At 39.8% G+C, this 26871-nt stretch overlaps 2 protein-coding genes and 1 long non-coding RNA gene across 3 annotated transcripts in view; 2 read left to right on the plus strand and 1 right to left on the minus strand.

Annotated features, from left to right (window-relative positions):
- Positions 1 to 7194: 7194 nt before the first annotated feature.
- Positions 7195 to 9887, minus strand: LOC136182746 (tripartite motif-containing protein 16-like). The gene has a single exon (XM_065964019.1). It carries the CDS (start codon positions 9685 to 9687, stop codon positions 7909 to 7911), a length of 1779 nt encoding a protein of 592 aa, XP_065820091.1. The 5' UTR covers positions 9688 to 9887; the 3' UTR covers positions 7195 to 7908.
- A 537-nt stretch (positions 9888 to 10424) lies between these two features.
- LOC114918635 (uncharacterized) lies at positions 10425 to 12090 on the plus strand. The gene is made up of 2 exons (XR_010668791.1): positions 10425 to 10750; positions 11418 to 12090. It is a non-coding gene; the product is annotated as an uncharacterized lncRNA (long non-coding RNA).
- A 1379-nt stretch (positions 12091 to 13469) lies between these two features.
- The window catches only part of cnksr3 (cnksr family member 3), a 56237-nt gene continuing 42835 nt past the window's right edge, over positions 13470 to 26871 (plus strand). The window contains exon 1 of the mRNA XM_065964096.1: positions 13470 to 13791. Within this exon, the coding sequence (XP_065820168.1) occupies positions 13740 to 13791 (52 nt within the window). The 5' untranslated portion in view covers positions 13470 to 13739. The remainder of the gene's footprint in view (positions 13792 to 26871) is intronic.

A 26871-nucleotide genomic window follows, 5' to 3' on the forward strand; every position in this document is an offset into this window, starting at 1 on the left:
GGACTGGATGAGAGGTAACGGATGACTAATGTTATCTTATCAGGGGTCTCTCTCCTGCTGTGCTGTTTGATTTAACTTTTACATCATTTATCAATTATCACATTTCAAATGTTTACTTATTTATATACTAGTGTTATTATTATTTTTTAAGTGGGATGGTTTACATACTCATGACATATGAATTTGGACTGGTGTTTTGATGTTACTGGTTTGTTTGATTGTTTTCTTTTTGTTTTTATAGTTTGCTTTATGTATGTCTTTTCGTTTTGTCACGTTGGTGTTTTACTTTTGGAAAAATAAAGTACAAAAAAAAACATTTAAATGTTACAAACTGTGAATGACCAAATACATTTATTTAATTCAATATTTCGTTTTTGGTAATTAAATAAAAAAAAATTGCGACTGATTTCATTTGAAATCCACAATAATACAAAGTTAAACCTTCTATCTTTTACTTAAAATTAAACTTTTGGTTTAACAACCGTAGTAAATCCCATAAAGTATATTAACAATACATTTAGGTATAAATCCACTGTCCTGTATAATAACAAGTCATTTAAAATGGATAAACGTCATGATTTTATTTATCAGCTGTAACATTTGAGTAATAACAATATTGTTATAATAATTTCCCTCCATTTAGACATATGTTACTCTGAGACTAGTTTCTCTACTATATGTTTTGTAGTTAGGCCTGCACGATATGAGAACAATATGCGGTAACATTGTTCTGTATTGCGATAACGATTTGAAGTGCGATAAGTAAATTAATTTATTAAACTAAATCTGCAGACATCGAGTTAAAATCATGAGCTATCAAAAATTACGATTACAAATTTGTCCAAACATTAATAACTGACTTTCAGTTGTTGTCCCTTTTATGCAAAAACCCTTATTTGAATTTAACTGGTTAGCAGCATTACAAAAGCAGCATTCATAAAAATCACAAATGACATCAGTTTAAACTTTAGATATCTTGTCCTTAAGCAACTTTACAGCGAGTATAAGTCCAAAAACTTGTTAGATCTTGTATTTTAATAGGTTTAAAACAGCTTCTTTACTCTTCAGACATGAGGTTGTAGCTGGTTTAATCAACACATCAGTCTGTACATAATAAAGCACTGTACTTTGATTTAACATGTAGTATAATACTTATCCCTCTGTTGTGATGGTTCCCACAACTTTTTTGTTGTTGTGAAAAACAGCCACAGTTCTACTCTTAAGGTAGTGACTGTTTGGTATGGATGTCCAAAAAAAGATGGATACAGCAAAGTGTTGCGTGAATAAATCAATTTTCCTGAACTCACAGCGAAACACCTTTTGTATTGTGACCCAGGTGATCCTGCTCTAAATCCTGGCCAATAACCAAACTACTGTTCAGACTCTGTAGGGGCTGTGTTGAGGTTTTAAGCTAAGATATCCTTTAAAGGCTTTATGTGATTTTTCACTCTTAAATATAATATAAATCAAGTATCTCCTCTGAAAATAACTCTGTGAGTCATGACTGTCTACAATGGGTGTAACACCCGAGTCCCACTGTCTGTGATGTTTTCAGAGTTTTCAGAGTCCTATCTTCAGTTTGTTTACATCGCCCGGACGGCCGGCTGACTCCTCCCCTCATGTATAAAAGTTGTTTAATTGAGGGACTAGAGAAAAGAAGAATAACATACTGTACTCACTGCTTAACTGTGTTTCTAGATCACGCTCATTTCAGGTAAATTTACATGCAGTGTGAAGATACCAGCATAATAAAGATCGCTAGCATTAGCATGCTAACACAACAATGCAGCGCGAGTTGTTTTGGTTTCATGCTGGTGCTCAGCCTTTAAATGCACGGTATTTAAAATCCGCCGCCAGGCGGCTCTCAACCAAAACAATTACAAAAGATGACGTTGAGGATAGCGGGGAATCATGGGAGTTCTCTTCATATTATAAAATTACAGATTTCTTTGGCTTTGATAACTGTTTGAAATATTTGAGGTATTGTAAGTACTTAAAAAATAACATTATATAACAGATGTAGTGAATTTTTTATTATTTCAGATATTTGAATGTAAAATTGTCATAAAATTTTACATATTAAAAGTATGTTTTGAGGTACCCTTAAGGTACAATCTGAGTTTGTCTTCACTGACCCAAAATACATACATGTACCTGAACATACCATCTCAGTGTTTTGGACACGTCTCCATGAAGGCTGTTTGATTGTCGATCACTGACAGTCCACGATGTCTCTCTCAGATGAGTGAGATCGTCTCTGATCTAATTACACGGATGATTAAAAAAAACTGCTTCAGGGCTCAGTCACAAACTGATCAGACAGCTGTAGCTCAGAGGTAAACACATCTGAGCTCAGCGTGTTCAGACAAATCTGCATACTTCATACCCGTCTGGCAGGTGCAGTCACACATCTCGCAGTGAATGACGACAGAATAGTTTGAGCGTGAGGAGTGTGTACACAAAGCCAGTAAACACGAGATACTGCGGCCAAAAGAGCCAAGGATTCACCTGTTCCAAATTCTCAGGTGTTTTTTTTTATCTTTTACTATAATCAATTCCAATTTCAGGTATTTGACTGTAAGTTCAATTAAAATGAACGATTTGATCTTGTCTGCTTCAGCTGTAAGAACTGAGATTTTAGATTTATAATTGACACAAATGGAACAAGTGCAGTTCATTTCTTGTATTTCCTAAATAATGTGCTAGGTCGGGACAATCTCCACAGCAGTTCTCCAGAAATTATCCAAATTTTATCCTGAGTGAAAACGGCTCTTGTGATGTCACAGTGGGATTCTGGTAAAAAACAAAAAAAAATCCCCTCCCCTCCCCTGGTATCTCCACCTATGGACTCCAACCCCAGACTAAAGCTAAACTTTTACATGTCTGTCATTTTTATTCTCTCTACAGAGGAGTGATGTCTACCGGGGAAAACTCAGGGGGCGGGGCTTATTACATTTAAAGAGACACACACACCAAAACGGAGCGTTCTGAGAGAGCTGGTTTATACAGGGTCACAAACCTCCTCTGGTGCTTGATTCATGTTATATTTTGAACAAAGCACAGAACAGATGTTTCATTTAGACCACAGGGGACTGTTTGAAAAGGTGGAGGAGGGGGGATAACATGTCCTCTTTAAGTTTATCGGGCTGTTTTTAATACATATTTAAAGAAGTTGGAGACACCGTTACCTCTGAGGATTTGGGCGGGGTTTCCGTTTCCATGGAGACGGATCAAAAAAAAAAACTGTTCGTTAAAGTTCCATCCTAACGGCTAGGCGAAGAGTTTCGGTCCCGTCTGGAGAAACTCCTCGGTCCCCCGTGGGTCCGGGACGGTGAAGTAGAGAAAAACAAGACAAGACTGAACAGCTACACTTTTTAAATGACTCTAAAAGTCTCCGTTGTTTCCAAAACTTCAAACTTCTTGACGGCCGTAGAGTCCGACCGAGCAGCAGCAGCTTCATGCGGATCTGATTATCAGAGAGATAGTGATGTGTCGGTCATGAACGATTCGTTCAAAACGAACGAATCATCTGGGTGAACGAACTGAACTGAATCACTTACTAAAAAGAGTCGTTCATTTCTCAACTTCAGTTGCCCTCTCCTCTCTTCCGTCTCGTGTCTCAAAGCTCCCGTTCACAGTACGTTCAGTGAACGAACTGAACGAGAGTTCCGACGTGAATCACGCTCCGACGTGAATCACTGAACGAACTGAACGAGAGTTCTGACGTGAATCACGCTCCGATGTGAATCACTGAACGAACTGAACGAGAGTTCCGACGTGAATCACGCTCCGACGTGAATCACTGAACGAACTGAACGAGAGTTCCGACGTGAATCACGCTCCGACGTGAATCACTGAACGAACTGAACGAGAGTTCCGACGTGAATCACTGAACGAACTGAACGAGAGCGCCGCCTCCTCTCTCTCTTCCTCTCAGTCAGTCAGTCAGTGAGTGATTTGTGTTCTGAACGTACTGAACAGAACGGTCGGGGAAAATAAATGTGATTGTTTTAGCAGCTTTCAGTTTGCAAACTGTAACTTTATCCAACTAAATTCTCAGCTCATTGGTTTATTATTCACCACCGGCTGTTCTCAGTACGATCGCGAGCAGAACTAAACGTTCGGCCGTGTTTCAGTTTATTAAATTCTGATTCTCAGACAGAGCTGCAGAGAAGTACTGAACGATTCAGTGAACGAATCATTTGAACGAATCACTTTACTGAACTGATTCTACTGATTCAGTACACTGAAAAGAACTGCTTTTCACATCACTACAGAGAGAGACGAACACACACAGATACAAACCACCTATTATGCTGCGTTCAAGTGGGGTCGGATAAATCGGAAAGAGGAACTTCCCAGTTGTAAAATGCACATGAACACCTCCTCAAGTTGTAAACAACTCGGAAAAGAATTGGGTGCCCGACTTGACGTCAGAATAGTCATCACATAAGGGGCTAAATATGTTTTGTTAATGTTAAAATACTTTTTATTCATTCACGTATTGCACATCAACTTTTTCCCCACTCGCAAAAAAAACACCCGAGCAGCACTTGAATGCAGCATTACACAACGGAGAGGAGATGAGACACAAAGAGGTCTCACTCTGACGGAATTTCCAGTGACCGGACATCCAACATTTCTACACGCAAACTAACAGCAAGACTCGAAACAAGTAAAAGTACAAATTTTACACTTTGGAAAAACTCTGTTAGAAGATTGGATTTATACAATTTAAGGGAAGTGTGTCGATGTTTAAAAGTAGTTTGTGAGAGTTTTGCGTGGACTGTTTTATTATCTCTAAGTGAGTCATTGTTCCAGTCAAAGACGATCACTGCCTGGACTCTCATCAGATTATTCTGTGGCGCCCTCTCATGGTAGAAATACTTCATTACACGAAATGCAATTCAGGTACATTCTTTTTATTTTAATTGATAAAAATGATTAAATCAGTGGTTTTATTTTACTTAAATTTAAAAAAAATAGCTCAATTGAAAATAGGATTTAGGCTAAGCACCAAAAGTTGAAGAAGACCTCAACCTGTCACACCAACTTTAGAGAAATAAGATTTTATTATTATTGTATTAATTCAAGTTACTGATGCATTAAAATGTTTTTCTCTTTAATGTTGCAGCTGATCAACGTGGAGTTAATCTTCATTACTTAAAATACTTCCATGTAGTAAGTTATACATCTTCACTTTTCATTTTGTATTTATATTGAAATAAAAATTTAGCCGATGCTGATTCCGATACCGATCTTTGTTTCGTAAACTCCCACAATGCCAACATTTTCTCTCATGTTTGACAATAAAAATAGGTCAGAGTTTGTTCAACAGGTCACTTTATCATTTGACCAATAAAAAACCTCTTCTCTGAATCAGTAGTTAAGTGTACTGGATAGTCAGCACTAAATTGATTTGGCACCAACAGGGCCGATATCAGCCAATAGGCTACTGATGTTGAACTGATTCATCTGTGCATCCCTACTTTATATTTGTTGTGTTTCATGTTTGTTTGTTTCAACATTCAGTATAGTGAGAAACAAGCAAAACTAGAGGTCACAATACTTCACCAGCTTCATCATAATGACTCAGTTTGTGCCATTAACATGAGGATGAGGATTAAAGTGGTAAATTGTGGGACCTCTGTCGTGTTCCTGCTGGCTTTAAGGCAGCGATCGTCTGTTAACAGATTCTTCACACATTCATTCACTAACGTATTAACAACGTTTCAACTGTCACGTCTCATAAATATGTTGGTGAAAATGTCTCTAAACGAAGGAACACTACACCAAATCCTCTTACTGAGAAATAAATGTCAAAATAAAAAGTTCTCTATCTCGATATAACACGTCGTCTCGCCCCACTCATCATTATTTACACTCAGGTATGAAGACAAAAGGTTTTAATATCATCCAGGTGACTTTACATGTGTTATTCTAAATCAGCTGATAACTCAGAGTTTATGTAAACGTCTGTAACCTCTCCATTACAGCTCTGAACACTGTTAGAAACTATTACAAATAAAGATTATTTAAAAATAAAGATCCCTCTCAGGTAACACGGTTAATAATGACTCATCAGGTGTTTAAAGTCAGTTTCCTCTGATGACTCGTTTGAGCAGATTGAACATACACTCACGTACACGGTTAATTTTATATCGTTATGATGCCGATCTCTGTTCAGAAATGTCATATTTTAAATGTTTACATCACTGCTCATCAGATTTAGGCTCATACTTGCAGTTTTAAAGTACGGTTTTCATTTTTTAAGACTTTAAATCGGTAATGACGCCAACTTGTCCATTAACCTCCATTCATTCAGATGGAATGATTTCACCCAGAAAGGGGCGGGGCCGGCATCGTTTGGGCAAAGTACCTGGATGGGTTGCTCTCATGAATAATATGTGTATAACTGTTTCAGGAGCGCCACACTCACACAGCCCACTGGGATGTTTTCCTATAGAGTGTAAATATTGGTTTAACCCACAGTGACCCAGCCTCAGTCGAGTTATTTTAACTTTCCACAATAACTGACAGACTTCCTAATCAAAGGTTGTGGATTAAAATAATGTCTGCCTCTTTTTTTCCTTCTCCTAAAGTTTCTTTCCACTCCCACTCAAGACCTTCTTTGATTCTACTTCTGTATTCAGGTTTTACAAATGGTACCTTTACATCTATATTAATTAGATTTAAAGCTGATTTTGTAATTGAATACTTCTTCTTCTTCTTCTTCTTCGGCAGCTGACATCAGAAAAGTGTCATTACTGCCATCTGCTGGATTTAAATATCCCTCAACAGACCTGTTCTCAAAAGAGATTTAAACAAGCATCTTCGGCCTCTCCCTCTTTCACCACCCTCCAAAATACTTTTCTCTTCTTACAAGTCCCTCTCTCTCTCCATTTCTGACTTCCTGTTCTGTCTATGTGTTACATACTTCCTACATTTAGTAAGTACATGTTCACCTGCTTCTGCTTGATTGCATACCTCACAAAGAGCAGATGAATGTTTTCCAGTGATATGCAGAGTACTTAACCTGGTCATTACTCCTCTCTTCTGTAGCTCCTCCCCCTCTATTTGACTTCATCTATTTCCTGCTGAACTTCCTGAATACAGAAGCTCAGCGGGTACAAACAGTAGCAGGATTTTTTTTTTGTTCGCTTGAACATTTGCAATGAAGACCAGAAGAAAACATTTAGTTCATGTGAGTTTATTCAGGATGTCAAACTTCAGTTTGTTCACACATCAAATCAGTAAAGTGTGTTCAATCATTTCATGAACACATTCACTTCATCCACACAATCACTTTGTTTGATCAGAATCTCCACTCACAGAAAACAATGATTTATCTCCTTATTGATTTAATCAGGAGGATTACATTTTTAAAACACCTCAGAGGACATTTTTACATCACTTTGAATATGAACAACAACATTTATTCTGACTAACTCATTTCTTTAAGTGTGATTTTATAGATTTTCTACAAATGTACAAAGTGGTGAGAAGAGAAAATCAGCATGAAAGAAAAGTTTGCTGCTCTCTCTCTCTCTCTCTCTTCAGACTCCTGAATCAGAACAGAAACAACAGAAAATATAAATGTATGAAAACAAATAATCAAACATGGAGAGCAGAGAGAAGTTGATATTTATCACTCAGAGAAATGTCAGTTCAGGTGAACAAAAGTCATCCTGAGCAGTGAAAGAGTCCACGGCTAAACAGACACAGGAAGGAGTGTCACTTAAAGACACTCAAACATTTACAGAACAGACGAGAAGAGGTCAAAGTACCGCCCGTAAAGTTTGATTGACAGGTGACCACGATCAGATCTCAGCAACGAGCGTGGATAAAAATCAAGTTGAAGATTTAAAACACAGCAAGTTAAACATCTGTCTCATTAATGACTTCTGTCTATTTCAGTTTACACAACTCAGCAGAGTCTCCAACACAATAAAACGAGTTAATAAACCTGAGTCCAGCATGTAGAGGCTGAGTGAATGTGGTCTGGACTCTGTGGAGGAGAGTCATGGTTTCAGAGATGCTGTAGAAGGACAGAATACCTGCTCTGTGATCCAGGTACACTCCTACTCTGGAGGACAGAGGACCTGAGACAGGAGTGCAGACATTGTTGTAATAAAAGTTATAACTGTTTAAGAAACAATCTAACACCCAAGATTTGTCATTACGTCCAAATTCACACTCATTCAATCCCCCTGCTCTGCTGATATTCTTGTATGTGACTGCTACATAAACTCCTCTTCCTCTCTGCTCGACTTCCCAGTAACAACGTCCACTCAGACTCTCTTTACTCAGGACCTGAAAACATTCAGTGAATCTGTCTGGGTGACTAGAATAAGGATTGGTCTGACTCGTAAATGTTACTTTTCTGTTTCCATCAGATAATAACAGCTGTGTGTAAACTGTGTTTGGATCCAGTGTGATGTCACATGAATATTTTAAGAACTCAGCTCTGGTCATGTACTCTGGGTCTGACAGTAAAACATCCACTTCAGTCACTGTCTGTGAGATGTTTGTCCATTTCTCTCTCAGGACGTCCTGTAGTTTATCTCTGACTTCTGACACAGCCGCTGTCACGTCCTCAAAGTACCTCAGAGGACGGATCTTGATGCTGGATGAGTGTGTAGATTCACTGAGTGGTGACAGTGAGGGGTAGTCGTGTAGAAACTGGTTGTGGTCCTGTGTGTGTGACAGCTTCTTCATCTCAGCGTCTCTCCTCTTCAGCTCAGTGATCTCCTGCTCCAGCTTCTCCTGAAGCTCTCTGACTCGACTCACTTCAGTTTGCTGCTGGGATCTGACCTGCTGCTTCACATCAGAGCGTCTTTTCTCCATGAGACGGATCAGCTCAGTGAACATCTTCTCACTGTTCCCCACTGTTTTATCAGCAGAGCCATTGATAGCCTCCACCTCCTGTTGGAGCAGCTTCACATCTTTCTCTCTGTCCTGGATTCTCTGCTGGATGTTTTGTCGACTCACCTCCAGCTCTCTCTGCTTCTCGCTCCTTTCTGCTGCAGCTGAGACTGTGTCATGACCTTTGTGTTCGTCCACAGAGCAGAGATAACAGATAGACTGCTGATCAGTACGACAGAACATCTTCATCACCTCATCATGACGAGAGCAGACGTTCTCCTGGAGCTTCTTGGAGGGCTCCACCAGCTTGTGTTTTGTATAGGCAGGTATTTCATAATGAGGCTGGAGGTGTTTCTCACAAAATGAGATCAAACAGAAGAGACAGGACTTACAGGCTTTCAGTTTCCTCCCGGTGCAGACATCACAGGCCACATCTTCAGATCCAGCATAGCAGTGATCAGCAGGAGCAGCTTGGAGTCCAGTCTTCTTCAGCTCCTCCACTAAATCTGCCAACATGGTGTTTTTCCTCAGGTCAGGCCTCACTGTGAAGGTCTGTCTACACTGAGGGCAGCTGTAGACTGTCTTCTCATCCTCTGTATCCCAGTGGCTTTTAATACACTTCATGCAGTAACTGTGTCCACAGGGAACAGCCACCGGATCCTTCAGGAGATCCAGACAGATCGAACAAGAGAAGGTTTCCCGGTCCAGCTGAACTCCTTTCTGCGCCATTTCTCCTCTCGGTAACAACGACTGTCTGAGATTCACTTCCTCATAACTGATAACAAGTTTCACCTCTGATCTACAAAGCATGTGTCTGTGCATGTGACTGTGCAGGTGTTGTTGGTTACACCCATCCTCAAACTGTAGATCTAAAGGGGAGGGAACCAGGAAGTATGAGGACAGAGTGCAGCAGGCTGTGTTTGAGAGCAGGAAGAAGAGGGAGGGCTGATCGAACTACGATTCATTCCAGGAAGAGGAGCGGTTTGAGAGAGATACTTGTTTACAACAGAGAACATTTCTCAACCAGCAGTATCGTCACAATTAACCACGGTGTGGGTTGAATATTTGACCCATTCAGCTGGGTTAAACAGGTAACCCTGTGTGTTTACATGCTCCTAATTTAATCCAGCAGTGTTTAACAAAATATCAGAGTTTATCCATTCAGCTTCAGCAGTAAAACAAAGACCAAGAGGAACAAGGATTTCAGATTATGTAAATAACTAAAAAAAGATAGTAGCAATAAAAAAAGCTAAGATCAAATAAAAACACAGAACAGCAATAAAATACAGGAGGGGGGGGGGGTGTGTGAAGGTTGTTTATAATATGTTTTGATTTGTAGTTTTTACCTGCAGTTAAAGATCGTTTTGTATTAAATGGCACCTTAAATCAGATTTCCCTGAGCTGCATTTACAAGAGCTCACCAGCAGGTGTCAGTGTGGCCACAATGTGAAACAAAACAGCTCTCATTGTTCTCTGAGGGATAAGTTCTGATTTCTGATTTTACATGAAATGAAAAAAAGGAAATACAAGTTTCACCTGAATAAGGCTGCAGGAAAAAATATGCATTCGTCCTAAAGGAAGTGATTGATCTTAAGTTTAAATCATGAGCAAGTTCTCATCTTCACTTCATTTATATAAAGTAGCCTCCATAAGAAGACACACGTTCAAAGAAAAATAACTTGAATGACCAGACTCTTCTGTTTCTTGTCTCTCCAGAGAAGGTTTTTAGAAATGTAATAAGTACCTTCATGTCGACTCAGTATTCTCCCAGGTGAGTGCACACCTTCCTCCGGTTCTCTGCAGGAAGTCCAGACTCAGACTACATTTGTTCACCAGAGTCTGAAACTCTACAGGTGACATCAGCACCATGAAGTTAGATCGAAAGGTAATGAAAATATTTCAACACTCAAATGTGACATGTAGTCTGTAGTTGTCATGTAGTCCAACCGTTAGAGAGGAAAGCCCCGCCCACATCAGCTTTTCATAATGCTGCATTCAGGCTCCGTCCGACATTTTGCACTTTAACTTTGATAAATCACTTTTCAAGTTCAAACGTAAACAAGCGATAATTTCCGATTGTACCATTTCATATAATTCCTACAATCATAGTTTGGCACCAATTGAACACAAAACAAAACTGTTTATGATGTAATAAGGCGGGAAAAAGCAGAAAGTTGTAGATTAATTAGGCTACGGTAACAAATGATGTTCTCCTTTTTTTTTATAAATGCTTTAACTTCTTTTCGTTTAATCATTTCTCCTTTTTAACTTTGCTTTGATTTTAAAGGCCACATGCCAAACAAAGAGGAGAACACAGATTTGAGTCATGGTGGAATCTATCAAACTGTCAAAAGATTAAAAGCAAATGTGAATGAAAAAAATACATTTCTAAACAGTTTAACCAAAGTCCTTGAATGAATTCATTGTCAGAGGGTTTGCTTTGTTATTTTGTGATCCAATGATATTTTATCTAATCAGACATATTTCTGGTGTTTCATGTTAATCTTCTCTAAATAACAAACGTCTCTGCTGCTCTCTGATTTCACCGTCAGTCGATGTTGTTGCTCTCAGCCAGCGCAGCTCCAAGTCCTGATGTGCTCCTTCCCATGGGAAACATCTGCAGACCCTAAAAAAGCTTCACAAGTCAACACCCAGCACACATGACGGAGCTGCTGTGGAGCTCAGAAGATGAAAGAAATGCTCAGAGACTGAAGTACACATTCTTATTGGAGGAATCCTAAGGTCTAAAGGATGAGCATAGTGCAGGGCATTTTCCTTATTTAGAAAATGTCAACTTCTATGATTTCAATAGGCCTTTATTGGTCATAATGGGAAGATGATTCCCATAATATGTTACATAAAATACATTATTTAGTGAGCTGTTAAAGGAGCATGCAGCTTTGTGATGACTTGTTATGAATTGTTGAACCACTGGGGTTGGATCTCTGGTGTCTTATAAACCCATGAGTTGTCTTCAAAGATTTTAAAAGCAGCCTAAAGGACCATTTGACGACTGTATCACATGTTTCTCTGCTTAAAGCTCCTGATTGGTTCAATGATGTAATATTTGTTTATCGTCTGTCTTTTGTTCTCTGTCTGAAACTCTTGTATGCTGCTGTCTTGGCCAGGACTCTCTGGTGTTGTATCTCAAAGAGAATCTCCTCCTGGTAAAATAAATGTCAAATGAAATGAAATAAATAAAAATGAGGATTGGGCGCTTTGTAAGCATGACACATAAAAAAAGAACAATCAATCAATCAAATAGTGACGGCCAAAGGAAATTAAGCACATGATCTAAATTTGAAAGAAATCATATTAATTTGGAAAGATTCAATAAAAAAATGAGCATTAGAGACTCTTTTATAGAATAGAATAGAATAGAATAGAAATACTTTATTGATCCCAAACTGGGAAATTGAGGCGTTACAGCAGCAGGTTATCCAAACACACAATATGAGCAAAAAACACAATATAATATTAAATACAAAGTAAATAAGCACTAAAAATATCAAAACTAAGAATGAGAATATATACAACCAGGATTTAGCTTAGCATTACTAGTCTAAAATAAGAAAGATTAAATGTAAATGTGCAAAAACAGAGTTGTAAATGGACAGTATTGACATAAGTTAAAGTGCATGAGTGTAGACATATTAAACATTAGACTTTATAACATTAAAGTCTCTTGTTAAAAAAACAACAAATAAGGACTTTTATTATTTATTTAGATACTCTGCGCTTTCTTCTTATTCTATTTCTATTTCTATTTTTATTCTATATTCTATTTCTTAGGGCTGGGCACGTTAAGGCGTTATTTTCACATTAACTCATTAATTAATTATCGCTGACAATTATTTTATCTCACATTAACGCAGTTTTTATTATTTATTTTCTTATTGTAAAAGTCTGTTGCTCACTGGCTTTTATTTTGTAAAATTCCATCGTGAGCGAGCCTCGTATGTTGCTTACTGCTGCGCATGTCTGCTGCGCATGTCTGCTGCGGCGCTCACAGGAAAGAGGGAACAGTGTTGCCAATTTGGCGACTTTCTCGCTAAATCTGGCGACTTTCCAAACCGCCTTGGCGACTTTTTTTGTCAACAGCTACTATCGACAAATCTAGCGACTTTTTCTGGTGTTATTGGAGACTTTTTTGGTGTAAGAAACTGACGTGAAAGCACGTATTGCTCTGCAGTTACTCAACGAGCAGCGGGTGCTGCCGTTAGCCCCTCCCCCTTCCTAAAGCATCACAGGCTGTCAGTGTAGCCTCGAGCAGCAGACCCAGCTGCAGTCAGAGAGGAGACCCACACCACTCTGCGTCCACACTGCAACCAATGCAATAAGCTTTAGTTTTGTATTTATTTGCTTTGATTACATTGTTTAAGTTGGGAAGTACATTTACAATAAAAGTGCGCTATACACTACTTTTGAATTCATTATTGGATTTTGCGCATAACAATGCGATTAATCGCGATTAATCACAGGAACTCATGCGATTAATCGCGATTAAAACTTGTAATCGTTGCCCAGCCCTACTATTTCTACATTGTGTTTGAGAGCTACTGTATTCATCGTATGTCAGATTCTTATTGTTCCCACGGCACTTAAAGGCAACACCGGCATACTCTTACGCAATTGGACGAGAAGTGGGAGAGAGGCGTGGCCACACCCTTTGTAACCCGACACCGGACCCATGCGCTGCGTTGACTGTAAACTTTCACCATGAGCTCCGCCAGTCGGGCTCGGCGAGCGGAGGACCGAGTGTGTCCGCTGTAACGGGACTCCCCGGTGCTCCTTATTATGTCTTATTGACCTTTTCAATCGGGATTTTTTTTACTGGACAAGTGAGAGATTAATTTAAAGTTTGTGTTGGAGTCATGGAGGCTGTTAGCAAGTGGAGCCCGCAGCAGGTGGTGGACTGGATGAGAGGTAACGGATGACTAATGTTATCTTATCAGGGGTCTCTCTCCTGCTGTGCTGTTTGATTTAACTTTTACATCATTTATCAATTATCACATTTCAAATGTTTACTTATTTATATACTAGTGTTATTATTATTTTTTAAGTGGGATGGTTTACATACTCATGACATATGAATTTGGACTGGTGTTTTGATGTTACTGGTTTGTTTGATTGTTTTCTTTTTGTTTTTATAGTTTGCTTTATGTATGTCTTTTCGTTTTGTCACGTTGGTGTTTTACTTTTGGAAAAATAAAGTACAAAAAAAAACATTTAAATGTTACAAACTGTGAATGACCAAATACATTTATTTAATTCAATATTTCGTTTTTGGTAATTAAATTTAAAAAAATTGCGACTGATTTCATTTGAAATCCACAATAATACAAAGTTAAACCTTCTATCTTTTACTTAAAATTAAACTTTTGGTTTAACAACCGTAGTAAATCCCATAAAGTATATTAACAATACATTTAGGTATAAATCCTCTGTCCTGTATAATAACAAGTCATTTAAAATGGATAAACGTCATGATTTTATTTATCAGCTGTAACATTTGAGTAATAACAATATTGTTATAATAATTTCCCTCCATTTAGACATATGTTACTCTGAGACTAGTTTCTCTACTATATGTTTTGTAGTTAGGCCTGCACGATATGAGAACAATATGCGGTAACATTGTTCTGTATTGCGATAACGATTTGAAGTGCGATAAGTAAATTAATTTATTAAACTAAATCTGCAGACATCGAGTTAAAATCATGAGCTATCAAAAATTACGATTACAAACATGTCCAAACATTAATAACTGACTTTCAGTTGTTGTCCCTTTTATGCAAAAACCCTTATTTGAATTTAACTGGTTAGCAGCATTACAAAAGCAGCATTCATAAAAATCACAAATGACATCAGTTTAAACTTTAGATATCTTGTCCTTAAGCAACTTTACAGCGAGTATAAGTCCAAAAACTTGTTAGATCTTGTATTTTAATAGGTTTAAAACAGCTTCTTTACTCTTCAGACATGAGGTTGTAGCTGGTTTAATCAACACATCAGTCTGTACATAATAAAGCACTGTACTTTGATTTAACATGTAGTATAATACTTATCCCTCTGTTGTGATGGTTCAGGTAAATTGGGCGTAAATGAGCTCAGGTCAGGCTGCAGGTTGTCACCTTGTTTACCTTTTTTTATGACATTACCTGTCCTCTGTTTGGATAGATACGTGATGAGAGAGCACACACACTACGCTGGTTGGTATTACGAGCACTCTATAAAATTCATATCAGCGTGTCATAAAGAAATAAACAGGCCCGACCAGTTAACAGGTCAGCCATAAAGTGACAATCAGGCTCATGATCCAGGTGTGATAACGACCTGTTTTTAATTACTGAGAGGTTTGGACAAGAAGCAGCAGCAGGAGGAGGAGTGTGTGTAGACGCTCTGTTTTGATTCTATAAATGCATAAGGATTTTTTTATAGAGAAAAACCCCCTCAGTCGCCAAATGCTGGAACATTTTCCTTTTGGCAAGTAAATATCGGCGGCCTCTCTGCCACGTGGCGGGTAGCCGGACCAGGCTGTTGCATTGATTAAAGCTTTGCTAATTGGGAATGATTTTGCTCATAAAGAGTTTTACCTTGAGCTTGTGTCGGACTCAAAGTTTGACTTTTAATGTGAAAGAAAAAGACAATCAGAATAAGTAATCTTAAACAAAGATTAATATGACTCATATTAATGAGACGCCTGCAATATGAGTCATGCAGGCGTCTTTTTTTGGATTCCTCTTCAGGTATATGGATGCTAAAGTTCTGGGGGCCGCCGAGCCCCTGACTTTGGTGGCCAAAGTGCACTAGTGGAGGCCCTTTGGTAAATAAAGCCGGCTGCTATCCAGCTGGTTGCTGTCTAGTGAAACTTTCAGTGCCACAAACTTTTCCCACTTGGGCTGCATTTAAATGATTTCTGCTTTTTGTGACTTTAGAGAACCTTACAGTGGACAGCGGTTTGCTTGAGGCTCAACACTGAGAACCCAAACCACTCCCAGAGGACTAATAGAAGTATACGAGCATGCTGCCATGTTGACATTAGGCGTGTGTTTGGAGATTAAACTCTCATTATTATTAGACAGAAGCTCAGGGAGTTGGTGTAGGCTTGTAGGCTCTGTACTGTGATTCACCAAGCACGTTCATCAGATTCCACGCGTTTTAAAGCAAAACGATTATTTCGGTGTCTCACGATTCGTTTTGTTTTGGATTCTTGGGGCCACGATTCAGAGTCTATTTTTGATTCAAAACGATTCTGGATCCATGGATTCAAAGTCTATTTTTGAATGAGCACATACTTCAGGATCTCCTCCAGTCATCTGGGAGACTGGCTGAATTTCTTGCTGCTCCATTTGACTTCTACTGAGTTAAAGATGTAGCCTTAGCACTTAGCAGGGAGTGACTGGTTAGCCAACAAAAAGAAAAGTTATGAATCTATCTAAAATCTCAGAAGATAAGAATCTCGACTTTTACATAAATCCTTAAGTGGTCGGTTCAAATACAAAAGTCGTCAAATACTGATAATATTTGCATCCCGTTTTGTCGTCTTAGTAAGACACAAAAGTGTATGAGTATGTTTCTTACGGGCAGTCGGAGAGCAGAGGAGGTGACGCTGGCTAAATCAGGGACGAAACATTGTTTTGTTCATTTTAATAAAAGAAATGAACCAGAACTTCTGTTTTGTTTTCACCCAACGCTGTGAATGTAACTCAAATGTTCACCGTGTAGCTCTGACAGTCGGCCCCACGTCTCTGAGAGACTTTTTCTCTATGGCTTGAATTTACTGATGTGAGAAAGTGAGCGTCCATTCAGCGCCGCTCGTCCTCCCCGACAGCTAACACACAAACACATACCGACACACACGTCATTTAGCAGCGGGGACAACGCAGAGCTGAGTGTCGGCGGCGGTCAATAAAGGCTCAAACATTCCCGCCTCTTCACTGAGGGTCGGCCTCCTGCTGTTTGGAGGGTCAGGGGGTCACTGTGACTCTTTACTGTGGAGGCGGTGTTGTTTAACCACTCCAACATGATCCCACTTTTGTTCTGCATGAAAAGATGACAACACACAGGGTCAGTCACATGACCCCCAACGGCTTCATTAAGCTCTGCCTCGCCCTGGGCTTCCTGTCACTTTCTGTGTTGTCTGATTCTGATCAAACAATCAGAACTTTATTGCAACATGTTTCTCATGTGATTCAACCACAAGACTCAGGACATTTCTACCGTTTTGCTGTTGTCAACAAAAATGGAAACCAACTTGTGATCGTCTGTCTCTCAGTCCTTTCTGATTTCCTCTCTGTGGCTCTGACCTCTAAGCCCATTGGTTCCTGCTGAAGTGATGAATCTTAATCATTTTCTACTGCCTGGTAGAAAACAGTTCCTTTTATTTGAATTGTGTCTGGTTAAAAATAAACGTGTTCCCTGAAGTCGTGGTTCAAGAAAGTAAAAAAAGGGAAGCTGAACTTGTCTGTGCTGTGAAAAATTCAGCCTTCACTTTGCTCTTGGCATCGTAGAATCTTAATTTGTCACTGACCTGGATTCTGTTGTAGTATTTACACTGTAACAGTGGAGTAGACCTCTGCCTCGGGGCAGGCAGTGAGGGGGTGTGTACTTGTGGAGTTATTTGTGTGTGTGTGTGTGTGTGTGTGTGTGTGTGTGTGTGTGTGTGTGTCTGTCTACACTAACATTGAAGCTCTGAAGGAACAGGTTCTTTACATTTTGTGGTTCAGTAAAAATTCCCTCTGTTGTCCCTTAGTTTGTACCCACACTGCTGAAACCCTCCACAAACCACAAACAACACAAAACTCTGAATCCTGGATAATCACAGAATTCGGGATAGTCAGGGAATTCCACTCTGGGAATATGGGTCACCGTTTATGGGTCACCGTTATCGTTTGCAGGTTCAGTGGTTACAACTTTAAACTGATGAACAAGTTTGTCAAAGAAACAAAGAAAATAAAACACTTCCTGTGCCAGATCTGTGAAGGCATGTTCATCTGAATGCTCGAGTCATTGACGGTTATTTTGCAGATTCATAGCAACTGATTTTATATTCATACAGAATTGTTTTCGTAACATCTTACGAAAAGGTTCCCACAACTTTTTGGTTGTTGTGAAAAACAGCCACAGTTCTACTCTTAAGGTAGTGACTGTTTGGTATGGATGTCCAAAAAAAGATGGATACAGCAAAGTGTTGCGTGAATAAATCAATTTTCCTGAACTCACAGCGAAACACCTTTTGTATTGTGACCCAGGTGATCCTGCTCTAAATCCTGGCCAATAACCAAACTACTGTTCAGACTCTGTAGGGGCTGTGTTGAGGTTTTAAGCTAAGATATCCTTTAAAGTCTTTATGTGATTTTTCACACTTAAATATAATACAAATCAAGTCCATCCTCTGAAAATAACTCTGTGAGTCATGACTGTCTACAATGGGTGTCACACCCGAGTCCCACTGTTTGTGATGTTTTCAGAGTTTTCAGAGTCCTATCTTCACTTTGTTTACATCGTCGGGACGGCCGGCTGACTCCTCCCCTTGTGTATAAAAGTTGTTTAATTGAGGGACTAGAGAAAAGAAGAATAACATACTGTACTCACTGCTTAACTGTGTTTCTAGATCACGCTCATTTCAGGTAAATTTACATGCAGTGTGAAGATACCAGCAGAATAAAGATCACTAGCATTAGCATGCTAACACAACAATGCAGCGCGAGTTGTCACAGTTTGTCACAAAAGATGACGTTGAGGATAGCGGGGAATCATGGGAGTTCTCTTCATATTATAAAATTACAGATTTCTCTGGCTTTGATAACTGTTTGAAATATTTGAGGTATTGTAAGTACTTAAAAAATAATATTATATAACAGATGTAGTGAATTTTTTATTATTTCAGATATTTGAATGTAAAATTGTCATAAAATTTTACATATTAAAAGTATGTTTTGAGGTACCCTTAAGGTACAATCTGAGTTTGTCTTCACTGACCCAAAATACATACATGTACCTGAACATACCATCTCAGTGTTTTGGACACGTCTCCATGAAGGCTGTTTGATTGTCGATCACTGACAGTCCACGATGTCTCTCTCAGATGAGTGAGATCGTCTCTGATCTAATTACACGGATGATTAAAAAAAACTGCTTCAGGGCTCAGTCACAAACTGATCAGACAGCTGTAGCTCAGAGGTAAACACATCTGAGCTCAGCGTGTTCAGACAAATCTGCATACTTCATACCCGTCTGGCAGGTGCAGTCACACATCTCGCAGTGAATGACGACAGAATAGTTTGAGCGTGAGGAGTGTGTACACAAAGCCAGTAAACACGAGATACTGCGGCCAAAAGAGCCAAGGATTCACCTGTTCCAAATTCTCAGGTGTTTTTTTTTATCTTTTACTATAATCAATTCCAATTTCAGGTATTTGACTGTAAGTTCAATTAAAATGAACGATTTGATCTTGTCTGCTTCAGCTGTAAGAACTGAGATGTTAGATTTATAATTGACACAAATGGAACAAGTGCAGTTCATTTCTTGTATTTCCTAAATAATGTGCTTTCTTTCAACTGTTCTGAGGCTCATGCAGCTGGAAATATCTCTTATCTAATGTTTAGAGGATGCTGCTTTCGGCTTCCAAGAGATTATAATACATCTAGAAACAGTGCCCCCCCCCCTCCTGTCTGCACCTGTCGACAGCAGGACTCACTCAGGTGTGCTGTTTTAACTCCTCCGGCTGGACAGACTCCAAACCAGCAACATTAGATCCTGTAAGTAAAGATAACAGAAACTCTTTGTGACCTGAGGTTTCCCATCAGAACCAGAGCATGAAAACGGGCTGTTTGTTCAGTGGGTGGAGAACCGCTGTCACCTGAGAACGCCGTCGCCACGGCCTGATGTAGTCCAGCAGGCAGAAGTTGAAAAATTTACATTGGAACACTATTCTGATCTCTTTAATTTAATTTTCTTTATGTACAAAATGAATATCAGCCTTCAATCTCCTTGTTTCGTTTTGTCCCCCAGATTTGTATCTGTAGCTGCTGCAGGGTTTTGTCTCATTTAATCCACACGAGCATTAGTGCAACACTGGTGTTAAAGGATAAAGGTCCAGCTCACAGTTACTGCTCCAGTTCATCCTTAAGGTGCTGGATGGGATTGAGGTCAGGGCTCTGTGTAGGCCGGGTCAGGTTGTCCACACCAAACAGGGAAACCCATTCTTCATGGACCAGGATTTATGATTTGTGCATCAGAGTGTTGAAACAGGACAATAACAAACACAAATGCCACAGAGTGTAAACAGAAATATCTTTGTGTGCTGTATAGCATTAAGCTTTATGTGTAAGAATAGAAACTCACAGTCAATGTGGTGATCAGTCAAACAGTGTTTTTCTGTAGCGTCACACTCGCCAACATTGTGTTATATCATACTGCTGTGTTCCTGGGAGCAGGTCCTATAAACATAGGTATCACCAACACTGATGCTGTATGTGCAAAGACACATCAGCGTATGTATTCTTATCAAACACTGAGCAATTTAAATGGTTTTTATGAACATGTTTTATTGAGTCTGTTTTAACCTTCTCTTTTATCTGCTGGTTTGGGTCTCTTAATCTGAAAAACAAAAAAAACAGGAAGAGGTTGGAACAAATCTTGAGCAAGTGCAGTAATATAAGTGGCTCTGGTTCTGATGAAGTTACCCCTTTTATATAGAGCCAGAGCTACAAAAACATCACAGGCTACCCCCTTTACACAGAGGGGGAGAAGAAGAATGGTAATATAAACCACAAACGGGTATCAGAACAGTTATGATGTGTGATTTTTACTGGTGCTGTATCGAAGTTTCTGGTTTTGTGGTAACATTTTTAATAACTAAATATCTAACAAACATTTACGACAACTGATCAGATTTCATGAGTTTGTATTGTGCGAGTATTTGATGAAGTGAATCTGAAGTGAAGTGATGGATATTTAGGATTATCAGATTTCCATTTCAAAGCCTCTACCAGATAGCAGTTTTTTTTCTCTTTCCTTGCTGTTGGTTTCCCGCCCGTCGTTTGTTGTTATCAGTGAAACTGAGGTCACTGAGGGAGCACGCTGAATCAGAGGAAACATCCAGATTGTCTCCATGGAGCGCCCCTTCCTGCCTTTCCCCCTTTATGTGAGCAACCTCGCAGTGCTTCAGCAGTGAGAGTGTGTTTACTAAAAGAGAGAACCTTTTCCTACCTAACGGGTTATCTGATAAATAATGCTGCTGCTTGACTTTGCTGTTGGTGACATTTGAATTTCTTCCTATCATGATTGAACCACTTCTTAATAACCAAACGGAACAGATAAGGTTGCCTCTGTAGTAACATGACCTTTGTGGTGACTCTGTGAGAACTGAGCTGCATTACTTTGTTACATCATCCTGATTCATGTAAAGCCTCATTAATGGATCCTATTAAAGCAGCCTGGAACATTTGTTCAACCTGCGTCAGCGAGAATGCAAACCTCTAGTTGTAAAAAAGAAAAAAAACCCTGAAGATTAAAAAAACCTGCATGACTGATCTTGATAAGGCAGAATACAGTGATGCAGCAGCAACGTTTTATTTTTAGATATTTTTTTAGATTTCTTTACAACGCACATTAATTAACAAGAGCAACGAAGTTGTACACATGTACACATGTAAATGTGCCAGATTTAGCCATGCAGGCTAATTTTCATCTGCAGTCCGTGGCAGGTTGATGACACTAAAAAGCAAACAGGAAAATGCAACACAAAAACATAGACACAAGAACACATAAGCATAACAAATAAAACAACACAAGTGTTAGTTAAAACATAACACATACGCATGGAAGCAATTGATAAAGCAGCACACACACATAAAATAAAAATGTGTAACATATAGCACATTTAAATACATGAGCATTTAAACACAGACAAAAGCAGCTTTTCTCGTCTTCTGACTACTCAAAGCTCTTTTACACCGCAGGTCACACCTACACATTCACACACTGAGGTAGAGGCTGCTGAGTGAAGAGACCATCAGAAGTAACTCATCCATTCATACGCTACCAATGAAGCAGCGGGAGCAACTCAGGGTTAAGTGTCTTCCTCAAGGACACGTCGGACATGTGGCTGCAGGAGCTGGGGATCATGATGACCATCGGCTGAATGTCTTTGAATGTATGAAGACTTGAGTTTTGATGCCACCATCAGATCCAAAGTTGAACCTTTAAAAAGTGCAGAATTCCGTCTCCAGCTTTAGATACAGACTGTTTCAGCGGCATACTGGAACTTAGCTCGTCTGACCTGCGGCAGCCTTATCAATTATTGTCACATAGAGGCATTAGTATAAAGTTCAGTCTGTTTCATTACCAGTTTAAAACTCCTCACAGGAGGTCAAAAAGGTTGTTTTGAAGTTGTTTTGGTGTAAAGCTGGCGTTAATCGTCTCTCAATCCAAGGTCGCCCATAAGGGGGGACAAAGGGGAAAGTTTCATGAGGAGGGCCCGTTGAGGTTAGCGAATAAAACATAGTTCATCCTCATTTAAAGCAATAACAACTAATTTTATTTCACACATAAATACTGCCCATTACCTCTTAAACACATTTTCTTATTGTTGCTTTAGTAAAATGTAGGCGTGTCCAGTGAACTTTACGTTGCTGTTATGCCAGTTACGTCTGAATGAGTGGAGCCATTCCAGGACCTGCACGACGTCAGGATGCCAGAAAAGAAAGAAATAAGAAAAGGCTCCAAAGGCTAATGGGAGCCAGGCAGAAAGAGCTAATGTTAGCCAGGAGGCTAGCACTAACAGTATTTTTATTTATTTATTCATTAGCACACATATAGGAATACATCAAAATAGGATTAATAAAAACATAAAAGGTGTGTCAGGAGAGGTCAAGGAGCCAACAGGCTTATACAAGAGACCTCACTTCTTAAGAGACAAATAAATCAACTGAGCAAATCGAATTACAGTTTCAAAACAAAATAAATATAAACACATATACAGTAACCTGTACATGTATTCATACACACACTTAGACACATACATACAATAGAAAGACTGGGATTGTTAACCCTCTATCAGCTAAATGAAACAGGCATTCATCTATTAAAAATGGAGTGAATGAGTGAGTTGATGGAAAAAAAAAAACTGATGGAATTTGCTGTCGTTGATTTAAATCACATCCTGGGAGGACCCATTCACTGTGCCTTTCAGGGGCCCAGTGGTTTCTATGGGCGGGGCCTGTCTCCATGTAATCCATGGAGCAATATGGTTCACTAATGTGCATTGAAAACTGCCGCTTCATGGTATAGCACCTCCTTACGTGGCACAGTTCACACTGGTAGTGAGGGTTTTTAGTCTTTGCTCTCTGTGAACTCCCACAACTCCTGTTTGATTTCATTAGAGCTCACAGAGCTCAAGGAAATCCTTTTTCCTCTTCAACACTGTTTGTTTAACACACAGTGTGTTCCCCCGCCGCCTCGTACCGTGTGTGTGTGTGTGTGTGTTAAAGTGAAGGGGTTTATAGAGGCCCACTGAAGCTATGAATAGCTTTAGTGCTCTTTTGCCACTTTTCCTCTCTGCGCTCCACCCTCGTCCTGTTGTGATGAAGGAGGCGGGGCGGGGCGGGGGGGGGGGGGGGGGGGGTTTATTCCTTTTGTTGCCCCCAGCTGGGGAGTGTCGGGGCCAAACTCCACCTTTGTCCTTCAACAACGCAACACGTGCCATTTGTTGTAATGAACAGGCGATGTGCAGTTAAACGGGGATTTTTCCACAATGCAGGGAATGTTATTGAACAGTTCGACTGAGTTTTTATTTTCTTTCAGCTTGTGTTGAAAAAAAAATGTTTCTAATAATCACATTTTAAACTCTGGTATTCAGAAAATACTGTAGGATTCTGTTGAACTTCATGTAGCATTGATACTAAAGGCAGACTCATTCTCATTGTATAGCTGACTCTGTTGCTTCGTCCACTACTTCCGCGTCTTTCTTTTGTTTTACGTCTTACCTCATGAGCCCCCCCCTCCCCCCCCCCCGTCTGACAGGGATAGTCTCTGTCCAGGTCAGGAGAACATCTGGAGCAGTCCTCCTGAAATGATCTCGATATGTTCAGGAGTGTACATGTGGAGTTGGGTTGGTGGACTTATTGATAAATTCAGAAGGATCTTCTGTTCATTGATTTAGAAAACCATTCGAGTCATTTTTTTTTTTATCATTTTCCACATCTCATGTGAGGATGATTTGCATGTTTTTTTTGGGTTTGAGAGCTCGTCACAGCCGTCTGTAAAATGAGGCCCGACATGTTTTTTGTTGTTTTATCTTTGTCACTAATGATTAACTGGACTGTTTATGAGCAGCTGGAGTTTCACCTGCAGCTCTTTTTTTTACTGACGTCCTCACGTGTTTGACTGGAGCCAAACGGGGGAATAACCCACTTTATCAGGCTGCCGCGGCACCAGCAGCACGCCTTGTTGTGAATACTTCTGAGTTATACTGTCAGAGGTGGAATTTAGGGGACGGTGCACAACTGTAACCATGTCAACACAAAGGCCAGGCTAATGAAAGAGAGGTTTAGAGGTGAAGAACAAATGACAGACCTTTCTCTGATAAGCTGCTCCAATGAATTAGCCTGTGAAGTGATTCAAAACGGTTAAATCTGTGAGTTGTCTGCTGGTATTTGTTTTGGCTACGATACAATAGTTAGGTCAGTGATTCTGCTGATGCACAGTGAAGGACTTGATTGACGTTTTTGGCTTTTTTTTTTTTTTTTAGCATTTACACCAGTTGGTTTAAACTCATGCAGGATCTAGACAGCTGGGAAAATACCAACACAGATTATTCAGCAGGAGTAATTTTAGAGATTGGTTGGAAACACATAAGGGAAGCCGATCTGTCTTCCATCGTTTTTTCCCACTAACAGACAGTGTAAGCAGTGTAGCTGTGTAAAGCAGTGACAGGGTGTGATGTCTCTGGGTGAAGCAATGGTTTTATCATCGCAGTAAGAAGTCAAACTTTCCCACCCTGATCCGCTGCTGCTGCCGGCGGTCCGAACACACAGAGTGTCTCCCAGCAGCCGACTGACTGACAGCAGAGCGGAGGCCCACAGTCGTCTGCAAACACGAGAAGAGACAGCAGACAGAGAAATGAACTTTTCTGACATCGGTGACTAAAGTCAACTGTGGAAAACTGGGCTCTTGGAAATAGACTGTGAAAAGTCTGGTTAAAGTTTGAAGGCAACCCTCGGTCTCTTTAAGTCCAACTTGATTTCTGTTTTTTTTAACTCAGCCAGGTGATGGAAGAAGCGTGGTTTCTGTTTTTCCATTTGTAGTGAAGCATCTGATCTGCTTCCAGCATCAGGATCTCTGCCAGGCTTCCTCTCACCTGCTGTTTGTATTTCATCATCAGTCTCAGTCTGATCTTTATCATGCACTGTAGAACCAAAACATAGATCCTACTTCTCATTTAGTCCAGAAAATGAATGAAAATGAAGTACATGGTTGACCTTAGTGGTTTCCAGCACGGATTCACGTTTTATAGGGAACAAATAATCCACAAAATGTTAATGGATAATTATTCAAACTGGCAGGTTGGACCTCGATTTACTGAAAGATTAGGGATCAATATTAAAAGCCTATATCTGTCTATGCTCCAGGAACTACACGGTACCAGAACCTCCCCCCCCCCTCGCCTGTTTGATGGCCATGTATTTAAAACACAAGAACTATAAACACAATGTTTAATTTCTCAAATAGATGAAATGTGAGGATTATCTTCTTTTCTATGTCGCTTCAGGTTTTGGGTTAAAACTAAATCTCAGCTTTTATGAATTTAAGTGAGCAACACAAGTTGATTATCAGACATGAAGAAGTGTCAGATTTATTGATAATAAAATAACGAATAGCAGCAGCCCTGATGTCAAAATACTGCTTAAACATAATTAAAACAGTAGAAGAAGAAATGATGAAATAACAGAGAGTATTTAGTTTATTGAAACCATCTTGACATTGCACCACTGTGGCATCATGGTGTTCATGCAAACAGCGTCACTTTCTGTGTTTGATTAGTCGTGCTGCTTGAGAAGCATCTCGGCGGTATTCCTGCTCCTCGTTCAACAACGCCTGCCAGCCGTTTGAAGACACCCTGCCAGAGTTTGGGCTGAGTGCCAAACCCAACTAGATGTGGAATGATAAAAATGTCTCAACTGTCACATAAATTAACGACACTTTATTTCTCACGAGAACTTTGGATCCGGCTCTGCATGTTGGCACCGTGCCGCACTCAGGAGGCGCTTTAATCCTCCTGGGATCAAGAATCTGACTTTACAGTGGAAATGATGTCTTTAACTCCGTTTTTTAGTCTTTACAGTGAACTGCTGGTGGATAGTGCATCTTCATTTGTTTTGTAATAAGCTGACTTGGGCAAACACACATGGTGATGTTGGACCTGAAACTGTTGAATATTTAGTATTTCTGCTCGTGTTGAGGGAATAACCACACGTCGAGGCGGGACAGAAGCTCACGTTTGCTTGTTGAAGCTTCTGTTCTTTAATTGCAGGCAGTCCTGGCCCCGGCGATGTCATGCTTTCATTAGCAGGTGATTGGGCCGTCGCGTGACATTTAGCCGACCCCGCTGTGCAGCTGAGAGATTATCGGCCTCCTCGGGTGTCAGTAATGTGATCCAGGCTGTCGCCAACACATTCCTGCTGACCACAAACTCTCTCAGAGCACCGTCCAGCTTGGATCAGTGAGGAAGTCTGTCTGAATTATATATGTTCATATTTTCACCATCACAACATATGGAGGCCGGAAGTTTCACTATTTCACTGAGGATGTTTGGGATGATGATGGAAGTCTGCAGCTGGGTTAGCATTGATCCAGGAACAGGATCGAGCTGAACATGTTGACTGAATCTTTGGAGCAGAAATTTACAAACGCATAAGGGTGCATGCAAATGTGTGATGGTGGGGGCTGCACTTGACGTTATACTGGTATATTGGTTGCACCAGTACAGGTGACACTGCC

Source organism: Labrus bergylta, chromosome 15, assembly GCF_963930695.1.
Source record: "Labrus bergylta chromosome 15, fLabBer1.1, whole genome shotgun sequence".
Lineage (NCBI taxonomy): Eukaryota > Metazoa > Chordata > Actinopteri > Labriformes > Labridae > Labrus > Labrus bergylta.

What these genes read in the sequence shown, in the direction of transcription:
- LOC136182746 (XM_065964019.1), bottom strand. Translation starts at nt 9,687, where the DNA reads ATGCACAGACACATGCTTTGTAGATCAGAGGTGAAACTTGTTATCAGT.